The sequence below is a fragment of the Mesocricetus auratus genome, unplaced genomic scaffold, assembly GCF_017639785.1.
Source record: "Mesocricetus auratus isolate SY011 unplaced genomic scaffold, BCM_Maur_2.0 Super-Scaffold_100019, whole genome shotgun sequence".
NCBI classification, from domain to species: Eukaryota; Metazoa; Chordata; class Mammalia; order Rodentia; family Cricetidae; genus Mesocricetus; species Mesocricetus auratus.
Genome location: NW_024429200.1, coordinates 36,496,963 through 36,511,556, shown reverse-complemented (window position 1 = coordinate 36,511,556; position 14,594 = coordinate 36,496,963). Strand labels below are relative to the sequence as shown.

The 14,594-nt window shown below is 43.2% G+C and overlaps 1 protein-coding gene and 1 pseudogene across 3 annotated transcripts in view; both read right to left on the bottom strand.

Annotated features, from left to right (window-relative positions):
* Window positions 1-151: 151 nt before the first annotated feature.
* On the bottom strand, window positions 152-4,750 carry LOC106022273 (annotated as a pseudogene).
* Window positions 4,751-7,799: 3,049 nt separating this feature from the next.
* Window positions 7,800-14,594, bottom strand: part of Pex1 (peroxisomal biogenesis factor 1) — a 40,048-nt gene continuing 33,253 nt past the window's right edge. For all 3 annotated transcript variants that reach the window (XM_040728586.1, XM_040728587.1, XM_040728588.1), the window contains 5 exons: window positions 14,243-14,419; window positions 12,154-12,384; window positions 10,362-10,559; window positions 9,797-9,927; window positions 7,800-8,132 (listed from right to left, as the gene is read on the bottom strand). In XM_040728586.1, coding sequence (XP_040584520.1) covers window positions 8,048-8,132; window positions 9,797-9,927; window positions 10,362-10,559; window positions 12,154-12,384; window positions 14,243-14,419 — 822 coding nt within the window. In that variant the 3' untranslated portion in view covers window positions 7,800-8,047. The remainder of the gene's footprint in view (window positions 8,133-9,796; window positions 9,928-10,361; window positions 10,560-12,153; window positions 12,385-14,242; window positions 14,420-14,594) is intronic.

Below are 14,594 nucleotides of genomic sequence, written 5' to 3'. Positions count from 1 at the left end.
CCAGTACTATGTAGAGACTCTAAGAAATAAAACCCGAGACCATTTTTATTCTAACCATTTCTTTGTAAATTGGTAGATACTTGTGTCTTTTATAATAGATTGAATTTTAATTTTCCTGCCATCCAACTCCAATGGCTGCCATTGTTTAGTATTGATCTACTGTCTAAAGCTTGCCCTGGGAGGCTTTGCCAGTTGCCCAGCTCATTCTGCCTTCCTCCCAGTTACCATTGAACTGCCTAGTGTCTGCCTTTCTTGTTTTCCTGGTGCCTTTGTTCATACTGTTTGGTTTCACTCTACCATAGGCTTCCACAAGGTTCTTTGTGACTCAGAAGGTCAAACTTTGGGCTTCATACAGTCTAGACAGGTGCTCAGCTATTGAGCTGAATCCCCACCCTAAAGTCCTTAAATTCTGTCTCCTCATGAAACCTTTTCAGACCCTCATGGCCTCTAGAAATCAATCTACCCTTTCTGTGATTGCGTTTCACTTTGGATATCTGTGCTCCCATACCTACTCTGGAGGAATGTTTCTCTGTGTGCAAAGGATGTGTGTTTTATTTATTCATCCATGATACCCAAATTAGGTCCTCAGTAATGGGAGTTGTTTAGTGTAAAGTTTAAATTCCATCCTGTCAAATAAAATGACTGTAGATACCTTAGTTGATGCTAGGCCATGGCAACGGACTTAACTTGGGTGTGAATTTTGTGACATTTTCTAGAATTTACATAAATTCTCCATCAGGCAGTCTGAATTGGGGTAGCTCAGTTGGTAAAGTCCTTGCAAAGCAAACAAGGACCTGAGTTTGATCCCCACAACCCGTGTACCAAAACTGGGCATAGTGGCACATGCTTGTATTCACAGTGTTGGGGGCAGGTAGAGCCCTCGGCTTCACTGGCTTCCAGCTTAGCTTACCATGCAGGCTCCAGGCCAGCAAGAGAGCCTGACTTAAAAGTACAATGAGCAGGTCCTAAGGAATGACACTTGAGGTTGTCCTTTGACCTCTATACACATAGTGCACATTCGTGCATGCGCATAGACATAGCATACACATGAATACACAAATTTGAATCAAGCGGAGTGTGATGCATGTATCTGTAATCCTAGTTGGGAGGCCAAGGCAGGAGGGTCAAGATCAAGGGTCTTGGCTACAAAGCAAGACACCATCTCATTAAAGAAAAAGGGGTGGCAGCAAGGTGGATCCAGCTGTTAAAGGTATTTGCAGTGTGAGCCTGCAACATGAGTTCTACCCATGGGAAGAAAAGGTGGAAAGAACCAGGCACACAGAACTGACCATTGACCTTGACATACTCCCTGTGGCATGCATTCCCTCTACTTCTGTAGCATGAATTCTTACTGTTCTTAATAATAAAATCTCAGAGTTGGATACTGGGGTTAATGTGAAGAAACAAAGTGGCCAGCCACCAGAGAGTTCTACCAGTGCTCAGACAGAAGGGGCCATCCTGGCCTCCCACTGCTTAGACTGCACTCTTCCTCAGACCACACCGCTCCTCAGACTGCCTTCCTAAATTGCATCTGTCTCGTCTCCTCCCTCATTATTCCTTCCTCCTCCCAGGCACATCACTCCTGTCTCTACCTCCTTAGTACTGGTATCAAAGGCATGCCACTCCAAGTGCTGGGATCACCTTTGTGTGAGCTCTGTTTCTCTTTTAGATCAATTTTGTGTAGCCCAGGATGGCCTTAAACTAACAGATCTGTCTGCCTCTGTCTCCCAAGTGCTGGGATTAAAGATGTATACCACTACTGCCTGGCCTGTATCGCTAACTAGGGTGACTTGCTTTGCACTCTGATCTTCAGATAAGCTCTGTTTGTTAGATGATAAATATCACCACATACTTCGACACAGGCATCATGTGTGCACAATAATAATAAAGTTTTAAGAGAAAGGGCTTAAGTCACTGCGGTGGTTTGAATAAGAAGGCCTCCATAAGCACATAGATTTGAATGCTTAGTCGTCAGGAAATGATATTATTTGGGAAGGATTAGGAGGTGTGGCTTTGTTGGAGTAGGTGTGGACTTGTTGGAGAAGTGTGATAGGTTTCAGAAGCCCACTCTAGGCCCAGTATCTTCCTCTGCTTACAGATTGGGATGTAGCTCTCAGATACTGCTTCAGTGCCATGCTCCCTGCCCTGTTGATAATAGACTAAGCCTCTGAAACTGTGTGTAAGCCCTGAATTAAATTTTACTTTCTTGTAAGAGTTGCCTTGGTCATGGTGTCTCTTAAAGAAGAGTGTCTAAGATGGTCATAATTCCATTTTGTCAATAAGCAGGTAAAGTCATCATAATGGAGAGAAAGTTGTTTAGTTAAAGAGTATGTGTTTCCTGTGCAAACGTGGATACATTGCACGCTTTCAGAATTAAGTTCTATCATGGACCAGGAGGGAGAGTGGCTTTATGGTAGCTTTCCTGGGCATGTTTGTTTTGTTTTTTTCAAAGTCTTAATAATAGTTTTTGTTTGTGTACTTGTTTGTTTGGTTGGTTGGTCTTAGGTAGCCCAGGCTGGCCTCAAACTTGCTATGTAATTGTGTACGATTTTGCATTACTGATGCTCCTGCTACGCCTACACATGTGAACAATACATGAGAATGCAGTAATATCTGAGGAAGGTGAAATTCCTTCATCTCAACTTGCTAGAGAATACTGGGTAAAATTTCTGTGAATTTATGGTGAATATTTTTTATTCCGCTATATCCCTTTGTTCTTAGTTATTGTTGTTGTTTTGACCTATGCAAACTTCCTGGGAGACAGAGTCCTAGACCAATTAAAAGTATCCAAGTGAAAAAAAAAATCCAAGTCAGTCATAATAGCACTGTTAGTGCTTTGAATTTGCAGGTCATTTTATCTTCTTTATGAGCATTTGATACAGTATAAATATCCAATTCTACAGAATTCATGCTTCTAACATTGAGTGCACTAGTAAAACTGATTTAGAATCATTTGTATCTGCTTTAATCTGGAAAAAGGTTAAGAATTAAATATTAGGTTTTATTTTCTCTCTGTCAAAATTTGTTGTACTTATGAAAGAACAGTTTGAGAATTAGGACTCCCCCACAACCATGCAGTAAGAACCCTGTATAATACCAGGTTGGTTTGTAAAGCATAGAGGATTTGGGGGTTTGCCCCTTAAATTAACCCATTCATTGCAGGCTAGGACCGTCTCAAAATGGTAGCACTTTTCCTGGTCTTTCTGGTCCTTCAGTCTTGTGATGACAGGCTTGGCTGTGAGACCGCAAGTGGTGGTGTAGGTCCAGGACCTCGCCCACCTGCCCCTGTTTTCATGCAGGAACCACAGTGCCAGATGCTAACAGCTTGTCTCTTCATCTTGGTCTTGCCACAGAAGGAGCAAGTGGACTAGGCGTCAGGGCTGGTTTCAGTTTCTTCACCATTTTCCAGAGGGAGGCACCATAGCAGGTCCCGTATTTCCCCACAATCCCGACCTTGCTGTGTTTAGCCATGCTGCTGGAACCCAAGTCCAAGCTTGGGGAGGGAGAGACACTTGAACCTTTCTCTATTGACTTAAATCCTGTTACTTACTTGGGTATGTAGGTGCTTATTCCCACTGTCAGGTAGTAGTTAAGGCTACTTACTGTACAGTGAGCAAGGAAAAGAAGAACCTTGACCCTGTAGAGTTGCCGTGTAGCACAGAAACAACTGATGCGGCACAAAAAGGAGAGAAAAAAGTTAAAAGCAGCAAATCATGAGCCTGGGTTCCCACTGGATGTCTTCCCATCAAGCTGTTCACCAAGGCTGATGTCAGGTTAGACGCTGCTAACTCTGACCTGAGAAGAGCCAAAGGAGATCCCGCAGAAACACCATAAACCTGGTTGACTACTGACTGAGGGAAGGGCAAGCTGTGGCAGCCGAGGCAGAGGACTGCTTTTTTGACATGGGATTTGGGCAGGTTGGAGGATTAGCAACTCTGAGAGCTGTGTCACTGTAGGTAGGAAGTGCTGGCTGTGTAGGAACCCTTAAGAGACACAGACAAGGGGTTACTGTTCCCAGCTTTAAGGAGTTGAACACCCAGAGCCGCTATATCAGCTTAGTGGCCATGATTACCCTCAGGAAACCAAGATGTTTTGTTTTCTCCCTTTACCATCATTGGTCTGAGATTTGTTTTACCTTCTTGGTTCCAAGATGAGCTCCAAGCATTGTACCTTTATGCTAGAAAGTAAGCCTGTACTCTTAACTGAACTTGTGCCTAAAACTATCACATGGTCACACATGGCTGCAATGGAGAGCAAGTGACTCACTAACTCGCTTTCCAGAGAGTGCAGGGAGGGGAGAGGTCTAGGAGTGGATGTTGGGTTAGCCTGCTGAGTAACTGACGTGTTGTGTTGCAGGAGAGACATGGGGTCCTTTAGAGGGGATGAGAGCACGTTAGGTAACGCACTGAAAAAGACCAGGTGGATGAGACAGTCACGACTGGAGGAAAAGTCATGTGTTCATGACAGCTCTGACCTACAGGGAGTGTTGGTGCTAAGCCGTGTCTTTAAGAGCAAGATGCAATGGCACAGATCCATATAAAAATCTTAAAAGCCTATTAGTTAATGAAGGCCTATTACTTTGCAGTGATGGCCTCTGACCCAGTTCTCGGGCCTTGGTCAGACCAAGAATGAAGTGATGGGAGATGTCATTCTGAAATCTGTCTCTTATTGGTTGTTGAATAAAGCACTGTTGGCCAATAGGGAAGCAAGATAGGTGGGACTAGGAGTCGAGGAGGACTCTGGGAAGGAGAAACACAGAGAGCCACGATGTAGCCGCCATAGGGATAAGAGAAATGCTTAGATTAACTATTATGGGATAAATACTTAAGTCAGAGCTAGCCAGTAAGAAACAAGCAAGGCCAACAGCTTCATAATTAATATAGCCTCCTGTGTGTTCATATGGGACTGATGTGGCTCTGGAACCAGGCTGGCGGGAAGGCATCTCTCTACACCAGGGAAGGGCTCTATAGTATCAGCAGGACCTGCTGTGAATCTTCTCACCTCGGTGCCTTCCCCCAGATCCAAGGCCATTCACCAGACCTTATCCCAGGTGTACTGGGAAGTAATCAGATGTTCGCCAGATGACTGAAGACATGGGGTTTGCACCGGCATGGATTCCTAGAAACTGGAACACCACTGTGGCCCACCTAGTCGTATGTGAACATATTCCTAGGTTAAGGAAGAGCTCTGACAACAGTGGAAAGATCCCCCAAAGGAGCAGCTTTTCTTTTTCTTTTATTTAGCTCACTCGATAGCTTAGGTTGGTTTTGAACAAGAGGTTCTTCTGCCTCAGCCTCCCAAGGGACAGGATTATAAGTTTATGTCATAAACCCATCCAGAATTTTTTGATTTAAAAAAAAAAGAAATATAAAAGTTATATTAGTAGGGCCAACATATTTTGATACACATCTACTAATACCATGTGTTGTTTAGTCAGGTCAAACATATCTATCCCTTCGCTTTTTACAGTCCAAATGTTCAAAATTGTTTCTCCTGGATCTCTGAAATAATATTTATATTACATTGTATTGTTACCTACAGTTACTACTGCTCTTATGGAAGAATTTTTGAGCAATCCATCTCCTTAATTTTGTTAGGAGAGACATCTGCTATCAAAAGCTATGCTAACTTATAGATGGTAACCAGTAACCAGATAGCCAGGTTGTTAATTAAAGAGTATAATCAGCTATGAGGCTTGAGGGAAAGGCCAGAGTTCTTGCAGCGAGCCAGGAATATTTGTGTCCTATGTGAATGAATGCTCAGCTAAAAGCCTTCCGGGCTCTTTTGCTTTTAATGCATTTTTTATTCCATTCATTTTTATTGCATGTGTTTGCTGTGTGCACAGATGCATGTATCAGAGTGTGTATGGAGGTCAGAAGAAAACTATGCAGAGTCAATTCTCTTTCCACCTTTACGTGGGTTCCAGGACACCACTTAGGTTGTCAGGCTTTTGAAGACTGCCATCAGTGCTCTTAATGGTCATGCAGTCAGAATGTCTAGGGGTGTTTACTTTCTTCTCCAGGCTTTGCAGCACTTGACAGACCCATGTGTAAGTGGTCCAGGGGGCAAGAACGGGGAGTGACTGCACGCTCTCCATATGCGAGCTGTCTGTCTCCCTGGGCATCTTCCGGTCAGTAGCAGTGAGCATTCCCAATCGACACACAGGAATCCAGCCTGAGCCCAGAGGACTTCTGCAGCCCCATCTGCCACACAGGTGGCATCGATTTGTCATCTCTGGAACTCAATTTTTGTCTGTACTCCAAACATCTGCCAACACCAGCTTTCAAAGACTAATGCTTTCACTGTCACTCATGTGACACGACTTGATTATGTCACTCATCTTACAGTGAGAAGTACCACAGTGTTACCCAGGGGATTCACAGGGTTTAATTTCAATTGTCACCCTGAAACAGCTGACCTCTGGGAGACTGTGCGGTCCTACAAGATGCAGCGTATTTTGTTTATGCTGTAAACTAAAACAACATCCCTAGTACTAAAAACTCGGGTTTTTGTTTTAAGCTGGAGGACAAAGGCAAGCTGTGAACTGCATCAGCTGCCCAGAGGAGCTGGATGGTGAGGAAAGATGAAGAGAGAAAGCCACACGTTATAAATTAGACAAGGAGGGTTGGCAAGCAGTCACGTGGCCAGAAGGGAAGTGTGGTAGTTTGAATTTAATTGGCCCACATAATCTCATACAGAGTGGCACTAGTAGGAGGTGTGGATTTATTGGAGTGGATATGGCTCTGTTGGAGGAACTGTGTCACTGTTGGGGCAAACTTTAAGGTTTCCTATGCTCAGAATACCACTGAGTGTCTCAGTCAACTTCCTGTTGCCTGCAAGATGTAGGACTTTCAGATATCCTTCCAGAACCATGTCTGCCTGCATGCCACCATGCTCCCCCGCCGCGATGATAATGAACTGTACCTCTAAACTGTAACTGAGCTCCTCAACTAAATGTTTTCCTTTATAAGAGTTGCCTTGGCTGGGTGGTGGTGCAGCACCTTTAATCCCAGCAGGCAGATCTCTGTGAGTTCAAGGCCACCCTGTTCTACAGAGCGAGTTCCAGGACAGCTAGGGCTACACAGAGAAACCCTGTCCAAAAACACAAAACAAACAAATATACAAAAAGAGTTGCCCTGGTCATGGTGTCTTTTCACAGCAATAGAAACCCTAACTAAGACAGGGAGCTTTAGAAAAGAGAAACGGCTAAAGTTAAAAAAAAAAAAAAAAAAAAAGGCTTTCTTAGGCTATGGCCAGCACCTGGAAGGGAGAAACAGAAAGGGAAATGCAGGCTTCTCATGGCAGCCATTAACAAGGCTGTGGACAGGGCAGGGGGCCTGCTTGTACACTCATCCACATTACGCAAGATCTCATACACTTCATACGCTTATCTGTATATTCTCATTAATTCTCTCTGTCTCCCTTTTCCAAACCCAACTGCTAGATATTAGAGATGCTGTGTGTGTTGATGGTGGCTGACTTTACAGTTTAATTCATGGATTAAGAGAGTATCAAGATAAAATCATGCTACAGTCAGGACCAAAAAGAACAACATTTAAAAATTCTAAGAGTCTATCAGGCATTGTCAGTTGAAGGGATTAAATATATCTGAATTGTATTGTATGTAAATGTCATGTTTGGATTTTAAAAAATCAGAAGATAACAGAATATATCTTTTTCCAAAACCAAAACAGTCAATAAGTTGCAAGGCATATAATCTGTCAAATGGCACAAAAACAGTGAGTGTCAAGAAATCTCTCTCCTCTAAAAGAAAACAAAATTTTTTATCACTGATCTGATAGGATTTTACTGAGGATTTAATATAGACTTATGGAAATAAATACACAATCTGTTATAAATACCTTCATTTAGCTTCACCATTAATCTCAGACAGCCCTGAGCATTAATTATATAATCACAGCATTTACCATTCTATAAAATTAACCCATTTGTTAAAAAGAAATTTACAGACATCATTTTTATATTTTCAACTAGGGACAGACAATCAGAACAAACAAATACATCCTAGAAAAACCACAAGTATATTTTATGCTAAAGTTACTTTCTGTCCAGGTCGAAACACTGTTCCACTTGGATTTTTTCTCTTCTTTGGATTTTGAAAGTTTTCATACCTTAAAAAGTAAGAGAGATGATACTTAGTGAATAACATTTAATAATTGCAAAAAGATAATGGATTGTTTTAAAAACAGCCTTGTGTTTTAAGAAATGAAAGGAAAATAACTGGAAAATAGGGGAAATTAAAACGCTATCAAAAATAATTTTTCAAAGTTGCAGTCTAGTAGAAAAAAGGAGAAAGACAAAAAACAGTAGATTATACAGGATAAAATACAAATGTCAATAGGCCATAGGAAAATTATAACTTTTACAGTTATGTTCAAAGGCAGGGAAGTTACTAAATAAGACATAATCTCTCTAATTAAATCAGCCATGTTGAGAGCAGTGGAACACTGAGGTGGTCGGCTTGAGATCTAGACACTAGCTATAGCCTAAGGAATGTTAGTACCCTGTGAGGCAATGACTCTACCTTTATCCCAGTGAACTAGGGAAAGAATTGCAAATGCGTGGCTCCACACTGCCTACAGATCGGCAGTGAGAACCCGGAGGCGACATGCGTGTGTACCCCTGGGTACGGTGGCAGATATGCTAGAAGCTGGCATTGAATTCCACAAAGAGCCACCCGCATCAACGTCCGACAGAGTTCAAGACGGATGGATGGGCGGCTCAAAGGGATCAGAGGCCTCGCAGCACAGGTAGAGGCTCTCATTTTAGTGAGAAGAATGTAAGTACAGAGTCATATGAGGCGAAGGAAATTTCCATTTCTTATTCTTCCTTAGTTTTCTTTTTTGATATCTATGTAGTAAGTACACATTGCTGACATACATACACCTCACCTTCAAAGAACTGCAAAATTGAACATGAACTGAAGTATTTATTTCCCCCCCTCCCCAAGACAGAGTTTCTCTGTGTAGCACTGGCTGTCCTGGAACTAGTTCTTATAGACCAGTCTGGCCTCAAACTCACAGAGATCCTCCTGCCTCTGTCAACTGAGTGCTGGGATTAAAGGTGTGCACTACCATTGCCCGACTGAAGCATTTATTCTTAAATGAAGCCAGGAATAAATACTTTTTGAATTATGTTGAATCACCGACAGAATGATGCCCAGGCCACCATTCACAGTAGCCACAGTGTAAACCGGAGGAAGACTATAAATCCCCGAAGTGAGAAAGATTCTATAAATGCCAACACTAATAAAATGTAAACCATCCTAAAGCAAAACCCGGGTGTGTGTGTAGTTGGTGTTTTTTTTTTTTTTCGAGTAGCCTTGGCTGTCCTGGAACTCACTATATAGACCAAGATGGCCTAGAACTCAGAGACTGCCTGCCTCCCTCCTCGTAAGTGCTGAGATTAAAAACATGCACCATCACACCCAGTTAAAACCGGGACATTGCTAACAAACTTTATAAGCTAAATAATTAAAATTATTTAGGCCATTGTATGTTGTCCTGTTTCTTCATTTTCTAAAATCATCTCACTATAATATAACTCAAACATAACCAACAAACTAGTTAGGGAAAGTCTAATTGGGTGCACAGTTATGACACTTTCTTTGATGGTTACGGGACGAGTGTACAGGGCCTTACACATTCTAGGCAGACGCTCTGTCACCTACTTACAACCCCAGTTTAACCGTGTATATATTTTTAGATTCTGAAGTTTTAAAATTTTTAAACACTCAAGAGCTTAAGTGAATAATATGTTTCTTATGGCTACTTACAGCTCAGCAAAACCCTTCTCTTCATCTTCGCTAATGGACGGCCTTGTGTGGGCAAGTGCAGTCATTAAATGGGCCTGGCTAATAGCAAAGCTGGTTCTGATTGGTCCTGGCTGGTTAAGGGATTCATCCTCCTTAAACAAAAAGCAGATTAAACAGATGTTAACCTGGGAATACAGTGGCAGTCCCAGTGTCGTATCTTCTTGTCAGCTTTTTCCTGGATAACACTCATTCTTCCTCAAAGGACACTTCCAAAGCAAGACACTCACAAGCATCTTAGTCAACACCCTGCTTGTGAGTAGGGCTCAGTTAAAATGCAGACGGCCCAGCCTACTGCACAAGACTATGTGGAACCTCATGGGAGTCCTTACCTGTGAGGAGGAGTGGACTGGGGTGGGCTAGGGGAAGGCGGAGGGGGGTGTGGGAGGAGGGGTGGGAGGGAGAACTGTGATTGGAATGTAAAATGAAATAAAAAAATAAGAAACGGGAAAAAGATGCAAAGACATGCATGACCAAAAGGGAAAAGCGGCTTCTGAAGCTGTAACGGTTGTGAGGGAAAAGGCCATACTCCACTTTGGCTCCGGTATCTGTCTTTGATGATGCTGATTTCTGCCCTCAGCTGGTCTCTCTGCTCCTGGGTCAGCTCTTGGTAGCCTTCCTGGGAAGGTGTCCTGAGCACAGGGTGTTGTGTAAACAATGGTTCTTTTCCAGGAGGTGCAGGGAAATCCTGAGCCACTGAGCTTGGTGCCGAGGGACACTGTGAGCTCTGCAGGAAGGGACAGCAAAGACCAAAGGAAGATGAATGGGCACACCGGGAGAGAGAGAGAGAGCCAAGTCAGGAAGATAAAAATGAAAACTTTGTTTCCTTCTTATAGTTACTGTTTGAGAATTTCCCAGTGCTTTTACGTCTGCCTGTTGCTGCTAGGGTGTACATAAGGCCATCCTGGAGCGCAAGCAGGCTACCAAGCAATAATCTTGACTTAGCTAAGTTTGTATTTTAATGTACCAAAGTTAAGCAAGTTTAAAGACGGCATTCTGTGATGCTGGACTTCCAGAGCAAATCAGAGCAGCAGCCATAGCATAGAGGTTTGCTACTTAAACCTATGACACTGGTGGCCAAGGACAGGTTCAACATGAACCTTATTCCTAGTTTTCTGTGTAAGTGCGTGAGTGAGGGGCCAGAGGTCAGAGGTCAGTGTCAGGTGCCTTTGCCAGTAGCTTCGCACCTGTTTTCTGGACAGACTCACCTGGAGCTCCATGCTGTCTACACTGCACCTTATTTTCTACACAGACTCACCTGGAGCTCCATGCTGTCTACACTGCCTGGCTAGCAGACCTCAGTGAGCCTCCTGTCTGTGCCTCCCCAGGCAGGCTTACAGATATGCATCGCTGTGTCCATGTTCCTACATGGGACTCAGAGCTCAGGTTACGCTTCTGTGCCAAGCACTTCACTAGCGGCTGACTCCCTAGCCCCCTCTCAGTGTCTAGTAAATAGTTATGCGAAGATTCCCCAATATTTCTAGAGAAATTGAAAAATAGGAAACAGATTTAAATTCTATACATATTTTTAAAAAAAGACCCTACTTTTTAGGAATAAAAGCAGGTATTTTTATATTTTAGAAACCTGAATTAAGCTAGGCAGTGGTGGCACACACCTTTAATCCCAGTACTTGGGAGGCAGGGGCAGGTGGATCTCTGTGAATTTGAGGCCAACCTGGTCTACAGAGTGAGTTCCAGGCAAGCCTAGGCTGTTACACAGAGAAACCCTGTCTCAAACAAAAACAAAAACCCAAAAGACCAAAAACCTTAATTATTAAAGCAAATATACATAAAAAGGAACTATGCATATAAAATGTTATACATTAAAAAAGCAATAGTAAGCCACTATTAATTTGAGTGGGTATACACTTTAACTAATTAAAACAATGATGTTGCCCACATTTAATCTAAATAGTTTCCTTGTTGATACATATTATTACTTCTTTTCATATTTTCCATAAAGAATCACAGGGTAGGTAACATTTTTGTTGTTAGGAATTCTAGATATCGTTGTAGCAAATTCCATAATATCCAGAAGTACTTCATGATGATAAAATTTACATTTACTATGAAATAGATTCCAGAGTAAAAAGAATTTAAAATCACTCATGATAGATCACAAAGGGAGCCCTGCAGAACCAAGCCCCTTGCTCCTGCCCGTTTAAATACCCAACAAGGACCAAACAACAAGACCACTTTTAGTGCAGACCAGCCAACCAGGGAGACTATGTGGGGCTGTTAGGAGACAAACCCCACTCCAATGTCACACCAACATGTATCTTTGCGTATCAGAGTCACCCAATGATGACTACACAATATACCAAGTCAGAGGAGGTTCCATTTCCAAGTTCTGATTCATATGAGCTTCCAAAGTAGAGCCGGTACATATTGAATTTTGATTCATCTGGAAGAATCTCAGACATCTCGAGAGAAACAAGGGACTGATCTAAGCCACTTTCTCCGTCTCCAGCTGAGTCGTCGGAACCACTGCTGTGGTTAAGAAAGACCATGGAAGACAGACTTAGGTCACTGTCGGAGCTGGAGCCACCATCCTAAATTACACAGAGAGAGTGCCGGTTGTTAAGACCTGAATACTCCGTCACCAGAAACAACAGCAGACGCCACTCCGTAGACAGCTCGGAGAGGCTCACCCTTCTCAGCAAGCTCCCAATCCTCTATGGGTGTGAGGTAAACAAAAACAACGTTTTTACAAGACAAGGTTCCGTGTAGCCCACGCTGGCCTTATATTTGCTATGTAACTTAGGATGACCTTGAGTTTATGATTCCTGGGATTCCAGGTGTGCTCCAACATGCCTGCTCTGCCTGGTGCCGGGGAGTGAAGCCAGAGCCCTGTGCATGTTAGGCATGCTACCAACGGAACAACATGCCCAGCCCTGCGCAATACAAGTGTAAGGACTTCAATAGGGGGAGGTTAAGATGAAGTGTGTAAAATACATCAACTTTCCCAGTGATAACACAGCGAGGACTCAGAATCCAGGTTCTAGTTCTCCATCTCTGCCTTTCACTCATTTTTGTTTTTACTGTGAAATGATTAATATCAACCACATTATAGAGTATATATGTCTATGTACACATATTCACTTGTAAAGCACTCATATGAAAAAAATACACTCACTATAATGGCTTGCTAAAATAAATAGCAAGACCTTGACCTGGGGGCTATGGAGATGATTCAATAGGTAAAATAATGTGTAAGCATGAGGCCCTGAGCTTAATCCTCAGAACCCATAGGAAAAATCTGGCCACAGTGCTGTGGATTGTCATCACAGGGCTGGGTGGTAGGGGCAGTGTGACCCTGATACTCCCTGGCCAGCCAGCCCACCCACAGCTTCGGACTAGTGAGAGACCTGCTCAAAGCGGGAGAAGGCACTTGAGGATGCCACCCAAGGCCGCTCACTGACTTCCATGTGCACATGTGCATCCGTGCACGCATTATATACATGTGCTTCCCGGCACACCACCCCACACGCTTGGAACTATGTAAGTAATTTAGGACCTACAGAGATTCCCAACAAAAACTGGTGGAGGGAAGTATACAGAAAAGCTTCCTAGAAAACATAGGCAAAGACTGTATGTAGTAAATTGTCTCCTGTAATAATTAAAAGTAAAATTAAAATCAATAGAGAAAACCCTGGTTCTAGGGCTGGAACATAGAAAATACAAGATAAACAAAGATCGGCTTGTATCAGGAGGTAAGGAAGATGCCAAAGAATAACGAGGAGATGAGGTAAGACCATAGGGGTCATCCACAGGAGACTGCCACCGGCTGGCCGGCACAATTTCATCTTCAAAATAAATAATAACTTCAGTCGTTATTTTCCTATTTATATGAATTCATGCTACCCCACTCTGTGAGGATTCGGGCATTACGCTGCCCGTCACCTGGCAGAATGCACTCAGGCAGTACCCTGGGCAGCCCAGGTACAAAGGACCCCTCTTCCCACTCTTCCATTCCTGCTCCTCTCTTTCCTGCTGTTCCCCTGGGGTAGACAGGACTTTCCTGTCTCCCTCTTGTCCTCTCTCTGTCTGTGTCTCTTACCTTACGCCCGCTTCCCTTTCTAATAAAACTTCTCCCTTAAGCTCTGTCTGCCTGGCGTGTTTGTCCCTCAGCCTGAGTCACCCTCGCCTGCCGTGCAATCCGCCAAAGTCCCCCACAAGCTTTACCATAACACACACTAAATAATATTTTTCTAATACCAAATAGCTTGTTAATATTATGGTAATGTTATGGAAACATGTGCCAAATCTTCATAAGTAAAATTCTCTGCAAATCCCATATCCAATATTGGACCATTTACAGTAGGCACATTAAAGTCCCTCCCTGCAGAGTTTGGTCCTCAAGTCTCTTCCTGTCGCCCACCGCCCTGACAGTCTTCCCAAGGAACTCACATGGAGCCCACCGGGCAGCAGCCTCCCCTGCAAGGCCTCCAGCTGGGCGTTGTACAGGAGAGCTTTCAGATCAGCCCCGGTGAAGGACTCTGTTACTGACGCCACATGCTGGAGGTCCACGTCGCCTGCCAGAGGTAGGGAGGCACTGAGAACGTTTAAAATCTCAAGACGTGACACCTGAAGGAAGAAAAACTAGCTGACTAAACACATCAAAAATTAACTGTCGCTGTAAAAATTGTGACTCTTTTGAAACTTTTTTTCACAAATGAACAACATATCTAACAAGCTTTCCAAGCGGTGTGTAAAATGTACTAGGAGTACATGATCTGTCTTTCTTAGAACCGTGTCCCTA